Here is a 19,461-nt window from a genome sequence, read left to right as displayed (position 1 = left end):
ACATAGCGTGGTCATTCGTAAAGAATGCTTTATAATGAGCACTCCATGCCAAATAAAGGTGTCACAACCATCTCCCTGGATGGAAGCTGTTAACAGGTTTTGATGTTAAACTGAAGAAGAGTCAGCGTTGAATCTGACCAAAAAAAGAAAGAAAAGAAAACAGTCTGATGTTTTAGGGCCAGCAGGCAAAAAACAAGTTTAACGGGACAGCAAGGATCTTAGGGGTCTGACGCTGCTCTAAGCCTTGCTCCTACCACATCAGCCTCTAATATAAACAGTGCAAGTTTCCATATCGCCTTCTTCATGAAGGAATTGACCCTGTAAAGCTGCCTGGGATTCTCCTACTGTTTCATTCATTCCTCAGATATATATCCTCTTCAATGAGCTCAGAATGGATTTTTCCTCACAACAGCACAGTGAGGCTGGGAGAAAGTGACCGGCCTATGATCGCCTTATGAGTTTCATGGTCTGAGCGCGGACTTAAACCTTGATCTCCTCAGTCCAGCACTAATTGTTACAACTGGGGAGTTCCCAAAACAGAATATACCTTGTTTAAAAATTTAATCACCACTTTCCTGTTCTGCTTTTCTAGACTTGTCGAATAACAAATAAGAGTATATATTAACAAAGTGCATTCATCTTTAATTTAAACTCATCCTTTATGAGTCACTGGTTGCTTGAGTGACTCATACAGCAGAACTTTCTTATTCAACGGAAGCAACAAACATGATGGACACATTGTCTCGTGGGCATCATTAGCACTTATGATTTATCCCCAGCCCTTCTCTTGCTTTATTTGACACGCTAGCTGAAAAAGAGTCTTTAATCTTTATTATTCTTGCTCTAGTGGTTTTAAGAATTAAAGCTCAGAACTGAAAATCAGCAATGATACAGAGGAGCTAATAGGCTTTGTGTGGATTTAATTGGCCTGGTCTTAGTCAGCTAATTTCTACACTGCGGGAAATAAAGGTGATAACAGGAGATAAGGGACTGTCAGCTTTCACTGGGGTCAGGTCTGAGTCCAGGGTTGCTTTTAGTTGGGCAAGTACCCCAGGACAGAAGCTCAGAATAGAGCAGTGGTTGGCAAACTCATTAGTCAACAGAGCCAAATATCAACAGTACAACGATTGAGATTTCTTTTGAGAGCCAAATTTCTTAAACTTTACTGCTCTGTAGATGCACATCTTCCTCCATGCACGTCCTCCAAACTCAAAATTAAGCCCCCCTGCAGAGTTTTGAGAATTTGGATGGGGGGAAATGTGCATCTGTGTGTGCGTGTGTGTGTTAAGTGCCGTCAAATCATTCCGACTCATGGCAACCCTATGAATCAATGTCCTCCAAAGTGTCCTATCCTTAACAGCCTTGCTCAGCTCTTGCAAACTAAGGGCCGTGGCTTCCTTTATAGAGTCCATCCATCTCTTGTTGGGTCTTCCTCTTTTCCTGCTACCTTCAGCTTTTCCTAGCATGACTGTCTTTTCCAGTGACTCTTGTCGTATCATGATGTGACCAAAATACGACAGCCTCAATTTAGTCATTTTAGCTTCTAGGGTCAGTTCAGGCTTGATTTGATCTAAAACCCACTGATTTGTTTGGTTTTTTTTGGAGGTGAACGGTATCCGTAATGTGCATCTACAGAGCAGCAAACCCAAGGCAAAACCTCCCGTGCATCAACAGCCATGCACAAACAAGAAGGAGAAAAGCCATCGTCACCTGCACACGCACCCCCCCCCACACACACACACACCCGGTGCCCCGCAGCCACGCCCGGCCAAAAGTTCTCGGACTCTACGAAGCCAGCCCGGCCGCAGTGAGGGAGACTCCAAAGTGGAGGGCGGGGCAGAAGGAAGCGCCCTGGTCCGCTCTTCCCCGCGTCCCCACCCTGCCCCGCACCTACCTCAGCCGCAGCCGACTCCCCGTGGCTCCTCACCCTCCGGCTCCAGGGGGTGTGCTTCCCCAGCCCTTCCTCCGGCCAGCCGGCCCGGCCCGTGACCTCGCACCTCCGCCCCCTGGCAGAGGGCAGCGAGCCAGGGGGGAGCAGAAGCGAGGCGACAGCCACCCGCCCACTCGCTGCCCGCTCGCCGCCTCCACCTGCAGGAAGGAGCCGCAGCGTGCCACCCCCTCCTCGAGAGCCACACTCAAGTTGCCAAAGAGCCGCATGCGGCTCGGGAGCTTTAGTTTGCCGACCACTGGCATAGAGCAAGAGGAGCAGGTTTCTTTTCACCCAGTTTCCCCACTCTGCTCTATCATTTACCTATTCCCACTGCCTTGGAATGGGTCTAGCTTTTCCTCTCTGGCTGCTCCTGGGCATGCTCTTTAAATGCTTCCCTAAGGAAGCACCAACCCTAGGTTCAGCCAATTTTCCCTCCCCAATCCAGCCCTGGGGAGTGACAAGCCCCTGGGCCAATGGATGCTTGCTTTGGAGTGGTGAGCTCACTGGCCCATCCCCTTGGACTTCTTTAAATAGCTGTCTGCCCCACCTATCCTTCTCTAAGTGCTGCTTGGTCTCCCTGCCCCTTTGTGAGAGCTCCCTGGGGCCTCAGTGCCAGGGTCATCCCTGGTAGGAACTTGGGTGAATTGGCTTCTGCAGCTGAGCATGCCGATGGGAGTTGGCTGGGCTCCTTCATGCTGGCTGACTCCTGAGTAGACTCTACCAAGGCCATGCCCAGCTGCAACCTGACAGTCAACTTTCCCAGCCTTGGGGCTTGCTGGCATTGCTTGCCTTTGGTGGGGCTTGAAGTCCCCTGGGGTAAATGGGGGCTGGGTGGAGGTGTTGACCCCAAACATGAACCTTCAACCCATTGTCGAAGGCTTTCACGGTCAGAGTTCATTGGTTCTCGTAGGTTATCCGGGCTGTGTAAACCGTGGTCTTGGTATTTTCTTTCCTGACGTTTCGCCAGCAGCTGTGGCAGGCATCTTCAGAGGAGTAACACTGAAGGACAGTGTCTCTCAGTGTCAAGTGTATAGGAAGAGTAATATATAGTCAGAAAGGGGTTGGGTTTGAGCTGAGTCATTGTCCTGCCAAAAGTATCAAAGGTATCAAGATAATGTGCTAATGAGGGTGTGGTATGTTAATGTGGAACCACTGTATCCTGAATGATCTATTAACATGTGGAATTCAAAACTAATCTGCATGGCTATTGTGGACTGTGTCCTGTTTGGGTCAGTCCAACTGCAAGGTAGACGATATACTCCTCACCTCTGCAAGAGTATATCGCATACCTTGCAGTTGTGGACACGTTTACATCGGGACCACACAACGCAGCATACAAACAAGGATAAAAGAACATGAAAGATACTCCAGACTTGGCCAACCTGAGAAATCAGCAGAGGCTGAACATGGACTGACCCAAACAGGACACAGGGTCTTATTCCAAGATACTGAAATACTGGACAATTCTACCAACTATTTTGTCAGATTGCACAGAGAAGCCATTGAAATTCATAAACATCAGCACAACTTTAACAGAAAAGAAGAGAGTTTAAGAATGAATAAGGCTTGGCTTCCTGTCCTGAAAACCTCCAGACTAACAAAGACTACAGTCCACAATAGCCATGCAGATTAGCTTTGGATTTCACATGTTAACAGATCCTTCAGGATACAATGGTTCCATATTAACATACCACACCCTCATTAGCACATTATCTTGATACTTACAGGACAATGATTAGCCATTCCTTTTGGTACTTTTGGCAGGACAATGACTCAGCTCAAACCCAGCCCCTTTCTGACTATATATTACTCTTCCTACACACTTGACACTGAGAGACACTGTCCTTCAGTGTTACTCCTCTGAAGATGCCTGCCACAGCTGCTGGCGAAACGTCAGGAAAGAAAATACCAAGACCACGGATAACCTACAAGAACCAACTTCAACCCATTGCTTAAAAATAAAACAATTTTACTGTAAATCCTATGGATTTCAATGGAAAATACTTCCATGTATTTACTCTTAGGCTATTGGAAGAGACCCAAATGGATCATCTAATATAAGCTAATATAGGATCACCTTAGTAAGACATGATCAGTATAGGCTTTAGTGTATAGGCTTCCAAGAAAAAAAATGTTTCAAACTCCCTTGCTAGTGTATTCCATTGTCAAACAGTTCTTACAGCTAAGCATTCAAATTTTTAGTTGAATTTAATCCTTGACAAAAATTAAACTAAATTGCTCCAATCTGGCATGCAGCCCTGTGTTTGATTAGATCTATGTGCGCATCCCCTCTAACGTATGGCTGGCAATGGCCACTTTGACTGAGCCAGGTACCTATATGAGAGCCAGCATGGTGCAGTGGTTAAGATTGGTGGTTTGGAGCGGTGGACTCTGATCTGGAAAATTGGGTTTGATTCCCCACTCTTCCACATGAGAGGCAGAGGCTAATTCGGTGAACTGGATTTGTTTCCCCACCCCTCCACACGAAGCCAGCTGGGTGACCTTGCGCTAGTCGCACTCTCTCAGCCCCATCTACCTCACAGGCTGTCTGTTGTGGGGAGGGGAAGGGAAGGTGATTGTAAGCCGGTCTGATTCTCCCTTAAGTGGCAGAGAAAGTCGGCATATAAAAACCAACTCTTCTTCTATATAATGGAATCTAGGCCTCTTCATCTCTTTAACAAGTGACTGGTGCTCTGAAATGAAGGAGAAAAAGGTGAAATGTGAGTGAGCCATGGTGTAGCCAGGTCTGTGAAGGCCAAGTAAAGAACTGAGGGGAATGTTTAACCCAGTGATGATCCAGCACTGTTATCTGTGCTTTTAGTTGAAGTCTTCAAAAGTCTGCATTCCTTGCCTCATAGGGCAAACTGACCTTTAACCCATATCCTCTTTTCTTAAACTATAGTAGTCAGCAGTTTGTGTTGAGCTTGTAACGTACAATGGAGAAGAAGAAGAGTTGGTTTTGATGGATTGATTGGTTATATGTTGCTGCATTCTTGTGATGTAAACTTTGCTATAAGTACCAAAGATGAACAATGTCAGCATCTTGAACTTTCTTAGGAATAGATGCTTTCCTTGATCATGATCAATCAATAAAGAGTTTCCACTCTAGTTGTTAGTAGTGATTTGGACCACTTCTTTAAACCCAGCTAAAATTTGTAATTTCCCCATCACAAAGCTCACCATCTTTCCAGTGGATGCATGCACAAATCCTTCCATACTATCTACTCCCACTGTTCCTGCCTGTCTTTTTCTTCTACCTTCAACCCTACTTTATAAGGAAAGTTTCAGAGGGTAGCCATGTTGGCCTCCAGTAGAATGACTAGATTTGAGTCCAGCAGCATTTTAAAGATCAACAAGAGTTTCCGGGTATGAGCTTTTGAAAGTCAAAACTTCCTTTCTCAGGTATCTTGTTGGTCTCTAAGGTGCTACTGGATTCAGATCTAGCTGTATATAAGGAAAGGAGACGTAAATGTTTTATAAATACATGTGCACCTAATTTTATTGCGCTTCGCTTTATTGCGCACTGCAGATATTGAATTTTTGAGCAAGTGCTCACTTTGTGTTTCTGTGTCACATTTGGTCATTCTCTCAATATTTCAAACTTTTCAATTATTATTACAGTACATTATTTTTTAGACATAATGCTATTGCACCCTTAATAGACTACAGTATAGTGTAAACATAACTTTTACATGCACCAGGAAACCAAAACATTCACGTGACTTGCTTTATTGTGATATTTGCTTTATAGCAGTGGTCTGGAACCAAACCTACAATATCTCCAAGGTATGCTTGTAAGTGAATATTAGTGGCACTTGAAAAGATAGTTGCTTTGTTTGGGGTCAGGAGGGAAATTATGGTTTGGCATGTATGAGGACTTACTGAACAATCCAAGGAATTACATTGTTAGGAATGCTGGGCTTTAGCTGCCTGTGCCAGAAGGGAAATGGTCTCTGGCCAAAGCTCAAAGAAGGTAAATCAGTGCTGCCTTTCATGCATCCGCCTGGTAGGGTTGCCAACCTCCAGGTACTAGCTGGAGATCTCCTGCTATTACAACTGATCTCCAGCCGATAGAGATCAGTTCAGCTGGAGAATATGGCTGCTTTGGCCATTGGACACTATGGCATTGAAGTCCCTCCCCTCCCCAAACCCCGGCCTCCTCAGGCTCCGCCCCCAAATCCTCCCGCTGGTGGTGAAGAGGGACCTGGCAACCCTACCGCCTGGTGATTTCCCATTGTGGTAACTTTTTTTCTTGGGTTTGCCTGGGACAGCCTTAAAAGAAGTACCGGTAAACACAGTCATGAAGGTTACAGACTGTGAGAATCTGAGCGATCAGACCTGGAACATGTGCTCTTTCCTGTCTGTTTAGTTTACCAAATGAGGCCCACTATGCATTCTACATAGTTGATTTACACAATATTATAGAAGGTGCACAGCAGGGCCTTTCCCCTCTTGGAGTTCATCCTCAGGAGTGCTCTTCCATGTCACTTTAGGATGGTCCTCTCCCAATCAACCAAAAAACCTCCTTTTGCTCTTAGGTATTTGCAGTCTTTTGTATTAGTGAGTGGTCTGGATTCTCTGTTGTTTGTAATGTCTGTGACTTTTGTTTCAACTCTATTTCTGGCATTTTTACACAGATTGGAGCAAGCATTTTAAATGGGAAAGGAGACTCAAAAGTTTTATAAATAAAAAACATAAACATAATGTACTTTATGAGGAATAAACAGATCTGTAAGAAAGAACAGATGTATCCTGGGCCTCATTGGCCATAGCCCAATGAGTTTGCCACAGCTTGTCTGAGTTCTGGCACAGAGTTCCTGCCACAACAGATATAAATCTTTAGAAACCAGAGTTAATCCTTCCTAGGATAATGCTTCTGAGGCAGATAAGTTTGGGTTTCAAAGCCACCACATGTCCGCCTAGCAAAAAATGTGTATACACAACACCTACTCTTAAGCTTTTGTTGGCTTAGTTCTTCCACCAGAAGTTGCCTTACAAGCTGGACCAAAAATGAATCTGGATTTACCTGAACGGGGGTGCTGTACAGGAATTCTGTTTTCTCGCTGTTCTGGGTAGCCACAGATGGATTGCTGGAGCTGATGAGCACTGGAGAGCTGATCTCCAGAGACTGCCGGTCTGTGGGCGAATGGACCATCCTGTTGAGAGTATTTAAGGCAGTTGTAATTGAGAATTGCTTCATGCTCTTCCTTCTAGAATCTGACCCTTTGAATAAAGCAGGGGACTCCATGCATTTTGCTCTAGGCAACGATCTCCGTAAGGGTGAAGACTGCAGACTTTTGCTTGTTTGGAGGAGCTGTCGTGCTGCTGTATTGGGCTGAAATAGAAAAAAAAGAAAGTGTGACATCTGAGGCTGAGGAAGACCATATAGAGGAGGGGCTGTGGCTTGGTGGTAGAGCATCTGCTTGGCATGCAGAAGGTCCCAGGTTCAATCCCCGGCATCTCCAGTTAAAGGGACTAGGGAAGTAGGTGATGTGAAAGATCTCTGCCTGAGACCCTGGAGAGCTGCTGCCGGTCTGAGTAGACAATATTGACTTTGATGGACCAAGGGTCTGATTCAGTATAAGGCATCTTCATGGGTTCATGTGTTCATATATTCTAAAGCTCCCAGCTCCAGGAGTTACTTGATTTAATGTCTTCCTCAATATGTTAACGTGAATAGGGTTAGTGATAACCTAGCATACTGAACGTGAGACTGATCTGATGCATTGTGGTTTGCCGTTTCACGGTTCAACCTACTTTTCAAATGTTTTGCAAGTAGGGTCGCCAACCTCCAAGTATTACAACTGATCTCCAGCCAATAGAGATCAGCTCACCTGGAGAAAAAGGCTGCTTTGGCCATTGGACTATGGCATTGATATCCCTCCCCTCCCCAAACCCCTGCCTCCTCAGGCACCACCCCCAAAATCTCCAGGTCTTTCCCAACCTGGATCTGGCAACCCTATTTGCAAGGCATAGTGAATTATGATCTGGACATGTGGCATTGCATTCACAAGGTCATCCCAAAAACCACTGGAAAGCCAATTTATGGTGACTTTTTTGCCTAAATAATGCAAATGTGAATCAGCCTCAAGTCTAGACATGCTTCCCATGTTACAACAGAATAACATGAGGACTCTTGTGCCTGTCTCATCTGTAAATAGAAATGTCTGTGGACAATAATATTGGAGAGACATCCGGATACAGTCAAGAGGCTTCTCATTCTACTGCGACTGTCTGGCAGTAATATTAACCTTTTTAAAAAATAAAGCTTGTTAGATATAAAGCAATTGCAAAGCAGTTCCACATTGTAAAAATAAGCAACCCTGTCCTGCCAGAATAATCAATGTACATAAACTGTCTTCTGCAAGCAGAGATAATACACACGAATGTCACCTTGCACATTTCCAATCCCAGTGCTCACCTGAGCCATATTGAACTGGCTGGGTGGATCTTTCGAAGGCAACTGGGAATATGCATCTCACTGTGCAGACTCCAGTTGTTACATGCAACTAGTTGCCAGGGCTATAGCTGGATCAGGGCAATACCATTTGACAGCAGCTCTCCATTTATATCATCTTTACAACCGAACGGCTTAGTTGTCTACAGTACTGTTATATTACATTGATAACCGTTGACATATTTAGCCATTTGGCACAGACAATCTTGAAAGCCCTTATTATCTACTATCTTTGCTAACATACATACTTTCAATTGGATAGTCTTGCTTGGTGTACTGCAGTATGTTTACATTGAAGTTACCAGTTTGGACTTAGATCCCTAAAAAGACCTGGATGCACCCACGAAAGGACCCCACAGTACTTTTTTTAGAAACAGGTAAAAGTCCTTGGGAGATTAAGTGAACCACAGTGGCATGTCCTTCAGAATGCACAATTCATGTCACAGTACACACACAATTGCAGTGCACACACCATGGCAGTACACTACAGTTGCCAACCTCCAGGTACTAGCTGGAGATCTCCTGCTATTACGACTGATCTCCAGCCAATAGAGATCAGTTCACCTGGAGAAAATGGCTGCTTTGGCAATTGGACTCTATGACATTGACGTCCCTCCCCTCCTCAAACCCCACCCTCCTCAGGCTCTACCACAAAAATCTCCTGTCCCGGGAGGGGCCCCCAAACCCCTTTCCCGGGCCGAGTCCCAGCCCCCACACTCACCAGTCTTCCCGCGGGCGGGGAGTCACCGGGGTTTTCTTTCTCCCCAGCACCTCACCGGGCCGGCGAGAGGGGAGGGAGCCTGACCAAGGCCGCCACGGGAGCCGCGGGCCGCTGAACCACAGGCCCAGCCGGAGCTGCCACGGGAGCCGTGGGCTGCCGACCCACAGGCCCAGCCGGAGCTGCCGAGGGAGCCGCGGGCCGCCTACCCGCAGGCCTAGCCGGAGCCACCGTGGGAGCCGCGGGCCGCCGACCCGCAGGCCCCGCCAAAGCTGCTGTGGGCCGGCCGAGGGAAGAGAGGGCCGCCGCCGCGGCACGGGTGGAGCCTTGGCCGTAGCCGGCCTCCCCGCCGCCCAGCTGTTTTGCGGGTGGGCTCGGGCGGGGAACAGGCGTGGTCCGCACCCAGCTTCTCGAGGCTGGGAGGCGACGCCTTCCAGCCCTTATATGGACTTCCGGGGGGCGGGCTAGGGGCGGAGCTTGGGAGAGACTTCTCTGGCCTGGAGGGTATATAAGGCAGGCCAGAGAAGTCTGACTGCCGAGGAGGATACATGCCAGAGGTTGCCCGCAAGGTGTGTCCTGCGGCAATCTGGTGACGCCTGAGGGAGAGTCGAGCTCTAACTTCCCCTCGGACTGGTCTGAGGCGGAAGAGATTGTCTCAGCCCCAGCATCCTCCAAGCCAGAGACCCTCTCAGCGCCCAGGCCCAAGTCCCCTCACGACAACGTGGTGGAGAATGCGGGCAGGGGCGCGGTAAGCCTACGAGCCCCGCCCAAAATCCCCCCTCCCCCAGGCTGGAGACCTACCTGGCCCGTACTGAGACCACCCACCTTGACGTGGCCTAAGGGAACCCGGGCCCACACCATGGAACCCGGAGAAGTCCCAGCCGGCGCCTCGGTGGACCTAAACCAGTTTGGCAAGTGGCTAACGGAACAGCAGAGCCGCCTAATGCAGGACATGTGGAGGCAGCAACAAGATTCTCAAGCCTGGATAATGCAGGACATGGCCAGGCAGAGTCTAGAGGCCCGAGCCGCCCTAGTCCGAGACGTGTGCCGCACCTTGGAGACAGGACGAGGGACGGGAGCCGGAGGGACAACCCCAGGACCGGAAGTCCGGATGCCGGCAGTACTCCTGTTGAAGTTGGGACCCGACGACGAGGTGGACGGGTACCTCGAGGCCTTCGAACGGACGGCCGAGGCCTCAGGGTGGCCCAAAGACCGGTGGTCCATCATTCTCGGCCCTTACTTAACGGGTTCCGCACAAGCGGCTTTAAAAGCCATGTCCAAGGAGGAGAGCGGGAATTATGATCGCTTGAAGGCGTGTCTCTTGGAACGGTATGCCATCTCTGAGGAAACGTACCGCCACAAATTCCGGTCCCTAGGCTGGAAGAGGGGAGAGGCGCCCCGAGCCTTTCTGAATGCGCTGCGACACACCGCTTACTGGTGGCTACAACCCAAGTCCAGCGAGAGTAAGGCTATTGTGGATCGGATAGTGTTAGAACAACTGGTGCAAGTAGTGCCCCCAAGGGCCCGGGACTGGATCATTTGCAATCGGTCCAAAACCCTGGAAGAGGCCATGGTACTCCTAGAAAACATATTGGGGCTGGACCAGAGAGACCCCTCCCGAGACCTGGGGCGACCCGAAGGACAACCAAGAGGCCCCGAAGGAAGCATCCGGGGAGGCCACGCCCGACCGGGGCCCCAAGTCCCCCTCACTTCCCTGTTACCAGAGGGCCTCCTGGTGCTCCGGGTAGCTACCGTCGCTTGCTTCCACTGTCATGTGGAGCAGTACCCGGTGGTGAGCATCCAAGTGAAATGGCAGGACAGACCGTATAAGATGGAGGTGGCGCGGGTGTCCTGACTCCCTTATCCTATTTTGGTTGGAAGGGATGCCCCTTTCTTCACTTAAATGCTGAAAGGCACTCGCCCGCAGACACGTCCGAATGACAACTGGGCCATCGAAGCAGAGGATGGCGCCCAACCAGGCCCCTCGCGAGCCAACCGGGACGAAGCACCGGTGAGAGGAGGCCCGCTCGGGCAAGCAACTGGAGAGATACAGCAGTGGCACGGAGACCTCACCTTTCGGGAGGCACAAAGCCAGGATCCATTGCTGGCTGGGCTGCGCAAGTGGTAGCAGTAAGTGATAGGCGAATTATCGATGACCGCCGGGCCAATCGGTGGCCTCAGATCCGGCAAGAGGGAGGGGTATGGTATCGGGTGGTGCGCAGTGGCACGGGCAAAACCCGGCAATTGTTGGTCCCCTCTACTTATCGGCCCCAGCTGCTGGAGCTCAGTCACGACCATAGTTGGGCGGGTCACCAGGGTGTTAAAAACACTTTAGCCTGCCTCCAGGCCGAATACTTCTGGCCCACAGTCTCCCGGGAGGTGAAGCAATTCTGCCGGTCATGCCCCCGCTGTCAGCTGTGGGAAGGGAGAGGGTCCCCCAAGGCCCCCCTCCATCCCCTGCGTATCATCCACACCCCTTTCGACTGGATTGCCATGGACTTTGTTTGGCTGCTTCCTAGGACCCTGTGGGGGTTCCGGTTTTTGTTGGTAATCATCGATTATGCCACCCGCTACCCAGAGGCCATCTCTTTGCGGACCATGCAGGCTTCCAGGGTGTGTAGATCTTTGGTCAGGTTCTTTTCACAGGTGGGGATTCCCAGGGAAATCGTGACAGACCGGGGGGGCTCCTTCACAGCTGCGGTAACCAGACAGGTGTGCTGGGTGCTAGGGGTACGACAGGTATTTACGGCGGTGGCCCATCCCCAGACCGATGGGTTGGTTGAGAGGCTAAACCAGACCCTCAAATCAATGTTACGGAAGCTAGCCGGGGAATACCCGAATCAGTGGGATTTGTTCATTGACCCCGTGCTGTTTGCGATCAGGGAAACCCCCCAAGCCTCTACCGGTTATGCTCCCTTCGAACTCCTGTACGGGAGGAAACCGCGAGGGATACTGAAGCTAGTGTCGGGGCAATTGATAGGCAACATGGGCGCAGAGCCCAGACAGGGGGTTCAGGAGTATGTGCGGCAACTGCAAGAGCGACTACGGATCGCACAGGCCCTGGCGACCCGGAATTTGGAACGAGCGCAGACCACCGACAAAGAGCAGTATGATGTGGGGACCAAGGAACGCCAGCTAACGGTAGGTGCCCGGGTCCTAGTTAAGGGACGTGTCTTCGGGCCAGGAGAGAAAAACCCGTGGAAAGGGCCGTACGAGGTACGATGGGTATTAGGCCCATGCTCTTACGAGGTCCAGTGCGGAGACAATCGCCGACACCACATTGGCTCCCTACTACCCTGCCCTTTACCAGCAACATCTGTCTCTCTCACCTATGATTAACCAAAGGCTCTCTACTAATGTCTCCTTTGGTTAGCCACGAGGCAGCTGATGACTGTGGGAGCTAAGCAACACTTCCACAACCCTAATTCATGTGGCTTCTACTGGGAATGGCATTTATTCCTCATCCAGGAGAAATAAAGAGAAGACATTCAGGCTTGTTCACACCTGCCTCTGTGGCTATTAGCCTCAAAACCTGAAAGCCTTGCCCATAGGGCTGCCAACCTCCAGGTACTAGCTGGAGATCCCTTGCTATTACAACTGATCTCCAGCCAATAGAGATCAGTTCACCTGGAGAAAACGGCCACTTTGGCAATTGGACTCTATGGCATTGAAGTCTCTCCCCAAACCCTGGTCTTTTCAGGCTCTGACCCCAAAATCTCCCGCCGGTGGTGAAGAGGGACCAGGTAACCCTAGTGGCGATTAGCCTCAAAACGTGAAAGCCCTGCCCAGCAATCTGGATACACATTTATACAAATAATAAACTACACAATAAATGCCATATTATTGTGGTTTTCAGATGATGTTAAAAGCTTGCTCCCACCCATTATTTTCAGCTCTGCAGTCAGCTCAGTTCTCTCTTTCTTCTTTCCCCTCTTCCCATTGATCGAAGTGTCCAGCCAAGCCTCCAGTATTCCTCCTGCCTGCACTGATCAGGAAAACTCATTGGCTGTTACTGCTCATAAAGACCATTCTTGAGATTAAGTGATGTACGTACAAATGTTGGCAGCTTTAGTACTTTGTGAATGTTCAATAAGACTGTCCTTACCTCCACAAACAAGATGGGGAAAATTCCAGTTCTGTCGCCCAATTTCCCCTCCGCCCAGTTCTCATCCACTCGGCTGATTACAGTGATTATATCACCCTGAAAGCGAATAATAGATGGTTACCAACATACTGGCCTGTGCTTGGTAGATAACAGATGGGTTAGCACCTGCATTATAGTGAGAGATGAACCATGCCAACTCTGGCTTGTATACCATTGGAACATAGGAAGGCGGGAGAAATACACAGTGGTATTCACACATTTTTATAAATTTAAACACTCGGACATATTCATTTTCCCAATCTCACAGCCTTCTTTCCCATCCAGATGTCCCACACATCTTTCTGCTCATTCAGAACAATCTCACAGACTTTAAAGGGGAGCCAATCAACAGCTACAGAAGTGATTTAAATATAATAACACATTAATTGCATTGAAAGGTACATTCAGTTTTTTCTCAACTAACGGTAGCAGTCCAGAACCTGTATGAAATGATGGTTCCAGGGGCTTTCAACCTATTACAAACCTTTAATTAAGCCAATTAAAAAAAAAATCAGAATTTTGCTAAGTTCAACTCTGCATGTGGCTAGGAAAGTCCCAAATGGAATTGATCCGCAGGGGGCCAATTGCGGGAAGATGGTTGCCAGCATGCGCGCCTGCCCATGGCGCCACGGCACTTCCGGTTTACACCCGGAAGCGCTGCATCGCAAGGGGCCATTTACCACTCAAACTCCCAGTTTGAGTGGTAAAAGGCCCCTTGCGATGCAGCACTTCCAGGTGTAAAACAAAAGTGACGCAATTGTGTTGGTGCAGCTGAGCGCACGCACAATTTCACTTCACCTCCACTTCAAAAACCTCCCACAGGAGGAGAGGAGGGATCTGGTAAGCCTATTGACTAGTAGGGTTGCCAATCTCTAGGTACTAGCTGGAGATCTTCTGCTATTACAACTGATCTCCAGCCAATAGAGATCAGTTCACCTGGAGAAAATGGTCGTTTTGGCAATTAGACTCTATGGCATTGGAGTCCCTCCCCTCCCCAAACCCTGCCCTCCTCAGGCTCCATCCCAAAAACCTCCCGCCGGTTGCAAAGAGGGACCTGGCAACCCTATTGACTAGATGAGCTCGCTGAATCTGTAAAGCATGACCAAGTGGAAATACAACATTCTTTTAGAAAAACTCATCTTCCATGTAAAGGCCTCCTCAATTCAGGGAATTTTCTGGAGCACTTTGCCAAGGTAAAAATAGCTGCCTCTTCTATGTAAAGTGCAATCCATTTCCAACTGGGAGGAGAGGGAGCAAATTCTGCTTCTGCTATAGAGCACTGCATTGCAGGAAGATTCCCTTATATCGGTGGCAATACTAGCAGTCATTTCAAAAGGTGATCCGAGCTACAGATCTATCCAGCTCTTTGCTTGGCAAGAGGAGAGTTGGAATGTGCTCTGCATATCAATGGGGATCACTTCCCCTAAATTGGCTCCCTTAAAATGCAGGCAAACTGCAGCCATATGTGGATTCTAGCAGTATCCCTCCCCTTCCCTAAAGTGAAAAAAGGATTTTATTTGTCTTGGGGAGGCCCTATTCTTTTGGAGAAAATCTTATGCTTCTTGAAATCTCACTTTCGGCTACAAAATCCATAAACCACAACAAACCTGGCTCAGCCCTATTGCTAAGACTGCAAGGTGATAATTGTTTAGTGTTAAACGAAGCTTGTGATTTCTATGTGTGCCAGAAAAACAGCATCTGGATATGAGCTGTTTTGCAAGGTTTGAAAGCAGCTTTAATCACAGCTACAGTCAAGATGCAGTCTTATGCAATTCTGAAACTCCAAGAAAAGTGAGGACTTTTTTTACACCCCTTGTAGGATGCTCCATCCTATGCACAGCTAGGGTTTCCAGGCCCCTCTTTGCCCCGGCAGGAGATTTTTGGGGCAGAGTCTGAGGAGGGTGGGGTTTGGGGAGGGGAAGGACCATAGAGTCCAAATGCCAAAGTGGCCATTTTCTCCAGGGGAACTGATCTCTATCGGCTGGAGATCAGTTGTAATAACCGGAGATCTCCAGCTAGTACCTGGTGGTTGGCAACCCTATGCACAGAACTTCAAAAACAAAGAAAATGGCACTTTGTTACAGATCAGTGGATTCACTGATGAGAAGAAGAGACATTGCTATGGTCAGTTTTGTGGTTGTAGTGAAAAGGTGGCAGTGAACCCTTTTGACTGTGGGGGGTTTCAGCAATGCGTTGGCAGAGAAATGTTTCCATTCCCTTGGGAGAACCTGAGTGGGGTCAAAAGGCAGGATAGAAATGCTTTAAATAAATAAATAAATAAATAAATAAATAAACTTTAGCTAATGTTGCCAGCCATAGGTACGGTAGTATATCCCTCTTTCCTTGCTGAAATGGCATCTGCTTGTTTTATGTAGATCAGTAAGGCCTTTCATGCAGGGAGGTTTCCGCGGTCACCCCTGCTGGCTGCTTCGGGGCCTCCTTTTGATTATGCATGCCTTTTCCATCAGTCAGAGGTCACCTCGCCCTCCCCGCGCGTTTTGCCCGTGTTTTCCAGATGCTGTTTTAGCCAAAATCTGGAAAATGCGAGCAAAACGTGCAGGGAGGGCGAGGTGACCTCTGACGGGCAGATAAGGCACGCATAATCAAAAGGAAGCCCCGAAGCAGTCAGCGGGGGTGACCTCGGGGAAACATCCCCGCGTAAAAGGCCTAAATCCCAGAATTTTCAACTGGGCTGTAGGAGTAGAGATGAGCACTGCCTCCAACAGCAAACAAACCAAATGAATAACCACCGAAACTAAAAAGACAAATGAAGAAACGGAAATTGGAGGAAAAACCAAACCAAACCAGATGGCATGTATTGGGGACAATGTCTGCTACCAAAAGAAACAGTCCCTTTCGACTGTCTCCCGTGTTCCCCTCAGTGCTGCCGAAAGCTGCTTTCAAAAGTGTTGATACTGTGGAAACGAGCCGCAGCAGATGCAGCAGCGAAAACTGGCTTTCGCAGCTGGTTCCTTCACATCCCAGGCTGTGATAACAACTGACTTTTCCATCGCTCAGCTGTCCTCCCACAGCTCTCCTCCAAGCCAACCCTGATTTCAGTGCTGTGTGGAAACACCCCTGAAGCACTTCTTGACCTCATCATTCAGTTTGCCACAACGCTGCCGTAAACCCCTGACACCACGAGGTTTGCTCATGACTATATTTTGAGTTAGCTGCTCATTTGCCCTCCAAAATGTACTTCGTCGTTCCCCCAGATGCTAAAGGACACACGCCTAGGAAAAACCAATGGCAATCTGTTAATTATGCTTAACACAAGTACTAGGGTTGCCAACCTCCAGGTATTAGCTGCAGATCTCCTGCTATTACAACGGATCTCCAGCCGACAGAGATCAGTTCGCCTGGAGAAAATGGCCGCTTGGGCAACTGGACTCTATGGCATTGAAGTCCCTCCCCTCCCTAAACCCCGCCCTCCTCAGGCTCTGCCCCAAAAACCTACATTCAGTTGTGAAGAGGGACCTGGCAACCCTAACAAGCGCTGAGACAAATGGGAAATTTCTTGAGGACACATGCAGAGTGTTGTTCTCAGACTTTAGCAATGGGAAGTCCCCTGCTTTGAGTAAAAAAAGTTCTGACCTTAAAGCCCTCACCTCCTCTCCCTCTGCCATTTGCCACACACAAATCCTTTCAAACAACATGCAGAAAGCCTCAAACAAATACGTCCTTAAAACAAAACACCTACACTTTAAAAAGCATGCTTAAGAACAATTTATTGTATGTCTACTACTTCCAAGGTCAGTCCTCAGGAGAGGTGATTCTCTAGTGCCACAACTCAAAATGTCCTGACCCAGTTTCTGTTCAATGTCGCCCTTTGATTGGAAGGGACTTTGGACCAAACACAGCAAGAAACTTCCTTATTGGTTATTAACTTCTAGATAGAGGCCAGCTAAATGGAGTGGGTCCAAGCTCTGCTCACGACCTGAGTTCGATCCCGACGGAAGTTGGTTTCAGGTAGCCGGCTCAAGGTTGACTCAGCCTTCCAGCCTTCTGAGGTCGGTAAAACGAGTACCCAGCTTGCTGGGGGTAAAGGGAAGATGACTGGGGAAGGCACTGGCAAACCACCCCGTAAACAAGTCTGCCTAGAAAACGTCGGGATGTGACGTCACCCCATGGGTCAGGAATGACCTGGTGGTTGCACAGGGGACCTTTACCTTTACCTTATAAATGGGGTGGGAAGGAACCTGGAAAGAGCTGCTCAGTCCACTGGACTGAGGAGGGTGGGGTTTGTAGAGGGGAGGGACTTCAATGCCATAGAGTCCAATTGCCAAAGCGGCCATTTTTCTCCAGGTGAACTGATCTCCAACGGCTGGAGATCAGTTGTAATAGCAGGAGATCTCCAGCTAGTACCTGGAGGTTGGAGCAACCCAAAACAGCACTATAACACTATAAAGCAAATAAGTGAATTTTATAAAGTGCAAAGTGAATAAATATATACAGCATATACAAAGGGAGTACAAACAGATACAAAATTTACAATAACAATCCAATAAGTATGACTTATCAAGAGGATGCCAAGGATCCTGATTCAACAGATAAGTTCAAGTAATCAACCAATTAAGGTATCATTTGATATTAGAATTTTTTGAATCATTCAAATTCTTTTTAGGTTGCAGTTATTGGAACAAAGCCACAGGAAAAAGATGTCAGACGTGTTGTCTAGATCGGGACCACGTTTCGCATATGGCTTCTTCGGTGACCTGTATCTGTGTATCAAAAATGCATGTATTCAACTAATAAATCAACATTTATAATAGTCATTAAAACATTATTTAATCAATAATAAAAAGACTATGCAAGCATAAATATTCTTACCAATAATAGATATAAGTATAAGTGCCTTAGTAGGTGTTGTCTCATAGGGACCGCAAAGATTTGTATCCAGGTCTCCAAAAGGACAGAATAGTCAAGGAAAGATAAGGATGGTATTTAAAAGTAAAAAGGATTTGGCTCTTAAATGATCGCAGCTGTAGCAGACAGGCTCAGAAAAAACTCAGAAAAAAGGGTTCTTAAAGTGATGCTATCCTAAAAAACAGGAATAATCTAATTCATTGTTTAGACCATTGGGAGACAATGTTCCCATAAGGAAAATAAGTTTAGTCTCCATTTGGTGCAGTGTTTTTTGGATATTTTGCGAGTCATAGGGTCGACCACGGAATTGCCATAAAACACAAAAGGAGAAATCCCTATCTCCATGTCCTTTTTCCAAAAAATGGGCAGTGAGCGGGGCTTCTAAATTTCTGGAGCGAATTCTAGAAGAATGTTCAGAGATCCTGATCCTCACGGGACGTATGGTGCTGCCAATGTATTTTAAACCACATTTACATTCCACGCAATAAACAACATTTTTTGAAGCACAATTAAAGAAATGTTTTAGAAAAAAACGGAAACCAGTGGTAGTAGATGTGAGCTCTTTAACTGTAAGGCATAAATTACACACTGAGCACGTACCACAACGATGATGTCCTATTGCTGGCGGCAAAAGTAAATGTAAATGTGGTTAAAATACATTGGCAGCACCATACGTCCCGTGAGGATCAGGATCTCTGAACATTCTTCTAGAATTCGCTCCAGAAATTTAGAAGCCCCGCTCACTGCCCATTTTTTGGAAAAAGGACATGGAGATAGGGATTTCTCCTTTTGTGTTTTATGGCAATTCCGTGGTCGACCCTATGACTCGCAAAATATCCAAAAAACACTGCACCAAATGGAGACTAAACTTATTTTCCTTATGGGAACATTGTCTCCCAATGGTCTAAACAATGAATTAGATTATTCCTGTTTTTTAGGATAGCATCACTTTAAGAACCCTTTTTTCTGAGTTTTTTCTGAGCCTGTCTGCTACAGCTGCGATCATTTAAGAGCCAAATCCTTTTTACTTTTAAATACCATCCTTATCTTTCCTTGACTATTCTGTCCTTTTGGAGACCTGGATACAAATCTTTGCGGTCCCTATGAGACAACACCTACTAAGGCACTTATACTTATATCTATTATTGGTAAGAATATTTATGCTTGCATAGTCTTTTTATTATTGATTAAATAATGTTTTAATGACTATTATAAATGTTGATTTATTAGTTGAATACATGCATTTTTGATACACAGATACAGGTCACCGAAGAAGCCATATGCGAAACGTGGTCCTGATCTAGACAACACGTCTGACATCTTTTTCCTGTGGCTTTGTTCCAATA

The 19,461-nt window shown here is 47.5% G+C and overlaps 1 protein-coding gene across 1 annotated transcript in view; it reads right to left on the bottom strand.

Annotated features, from left to right (window-relative positions):
* SH3RF2 (SH3 domain containing ring finger 2) overlaps positions 1 to 19,461 on the bottom strand; it is a 124,074-nt gene that overhangs the window by 43,750 nt on the left and 60,863 nt on the right. Inside the window, exons 3-4 of the mRNA XM_056859238.1 lie at positions 13,211 to 13,306; positions 6,957 to 7,265 (exon numbers count right to left, since the gene is read on the bottom strand). Of these exons, the coding sequence (XP_056715216.1) occupies positions 6,957 to 7,265; positions 13,211 to 13,306 (405 nt within the window). The remainder of the gene's footprint in view (positions 1 to 6,956; positions 7,266 to 13,210; positions 13,307 to 19,461) is intronic.

The sequence above is a fragment of the Euleptes europaea genome, chromosome 1 (genome assembly GCF_029931775.1).
Source record: "Euleptes europaea isolate rEulEur1 chromosome 1, rEulEur1.hap1, whole genome shotgun sequence".
In the NCBI taxonomy this organism is placed as follows: Eukaryota; Metazoa; Chordata; class Lepidosauria; order Squamata; family Sphaerodactylidae; genus Euleptes; species Euleptes europaea.
Note: the sequence above shows the minus strand (reverse complement) of the source record. Positions and strands in the feature narration are given on the sequence as shown.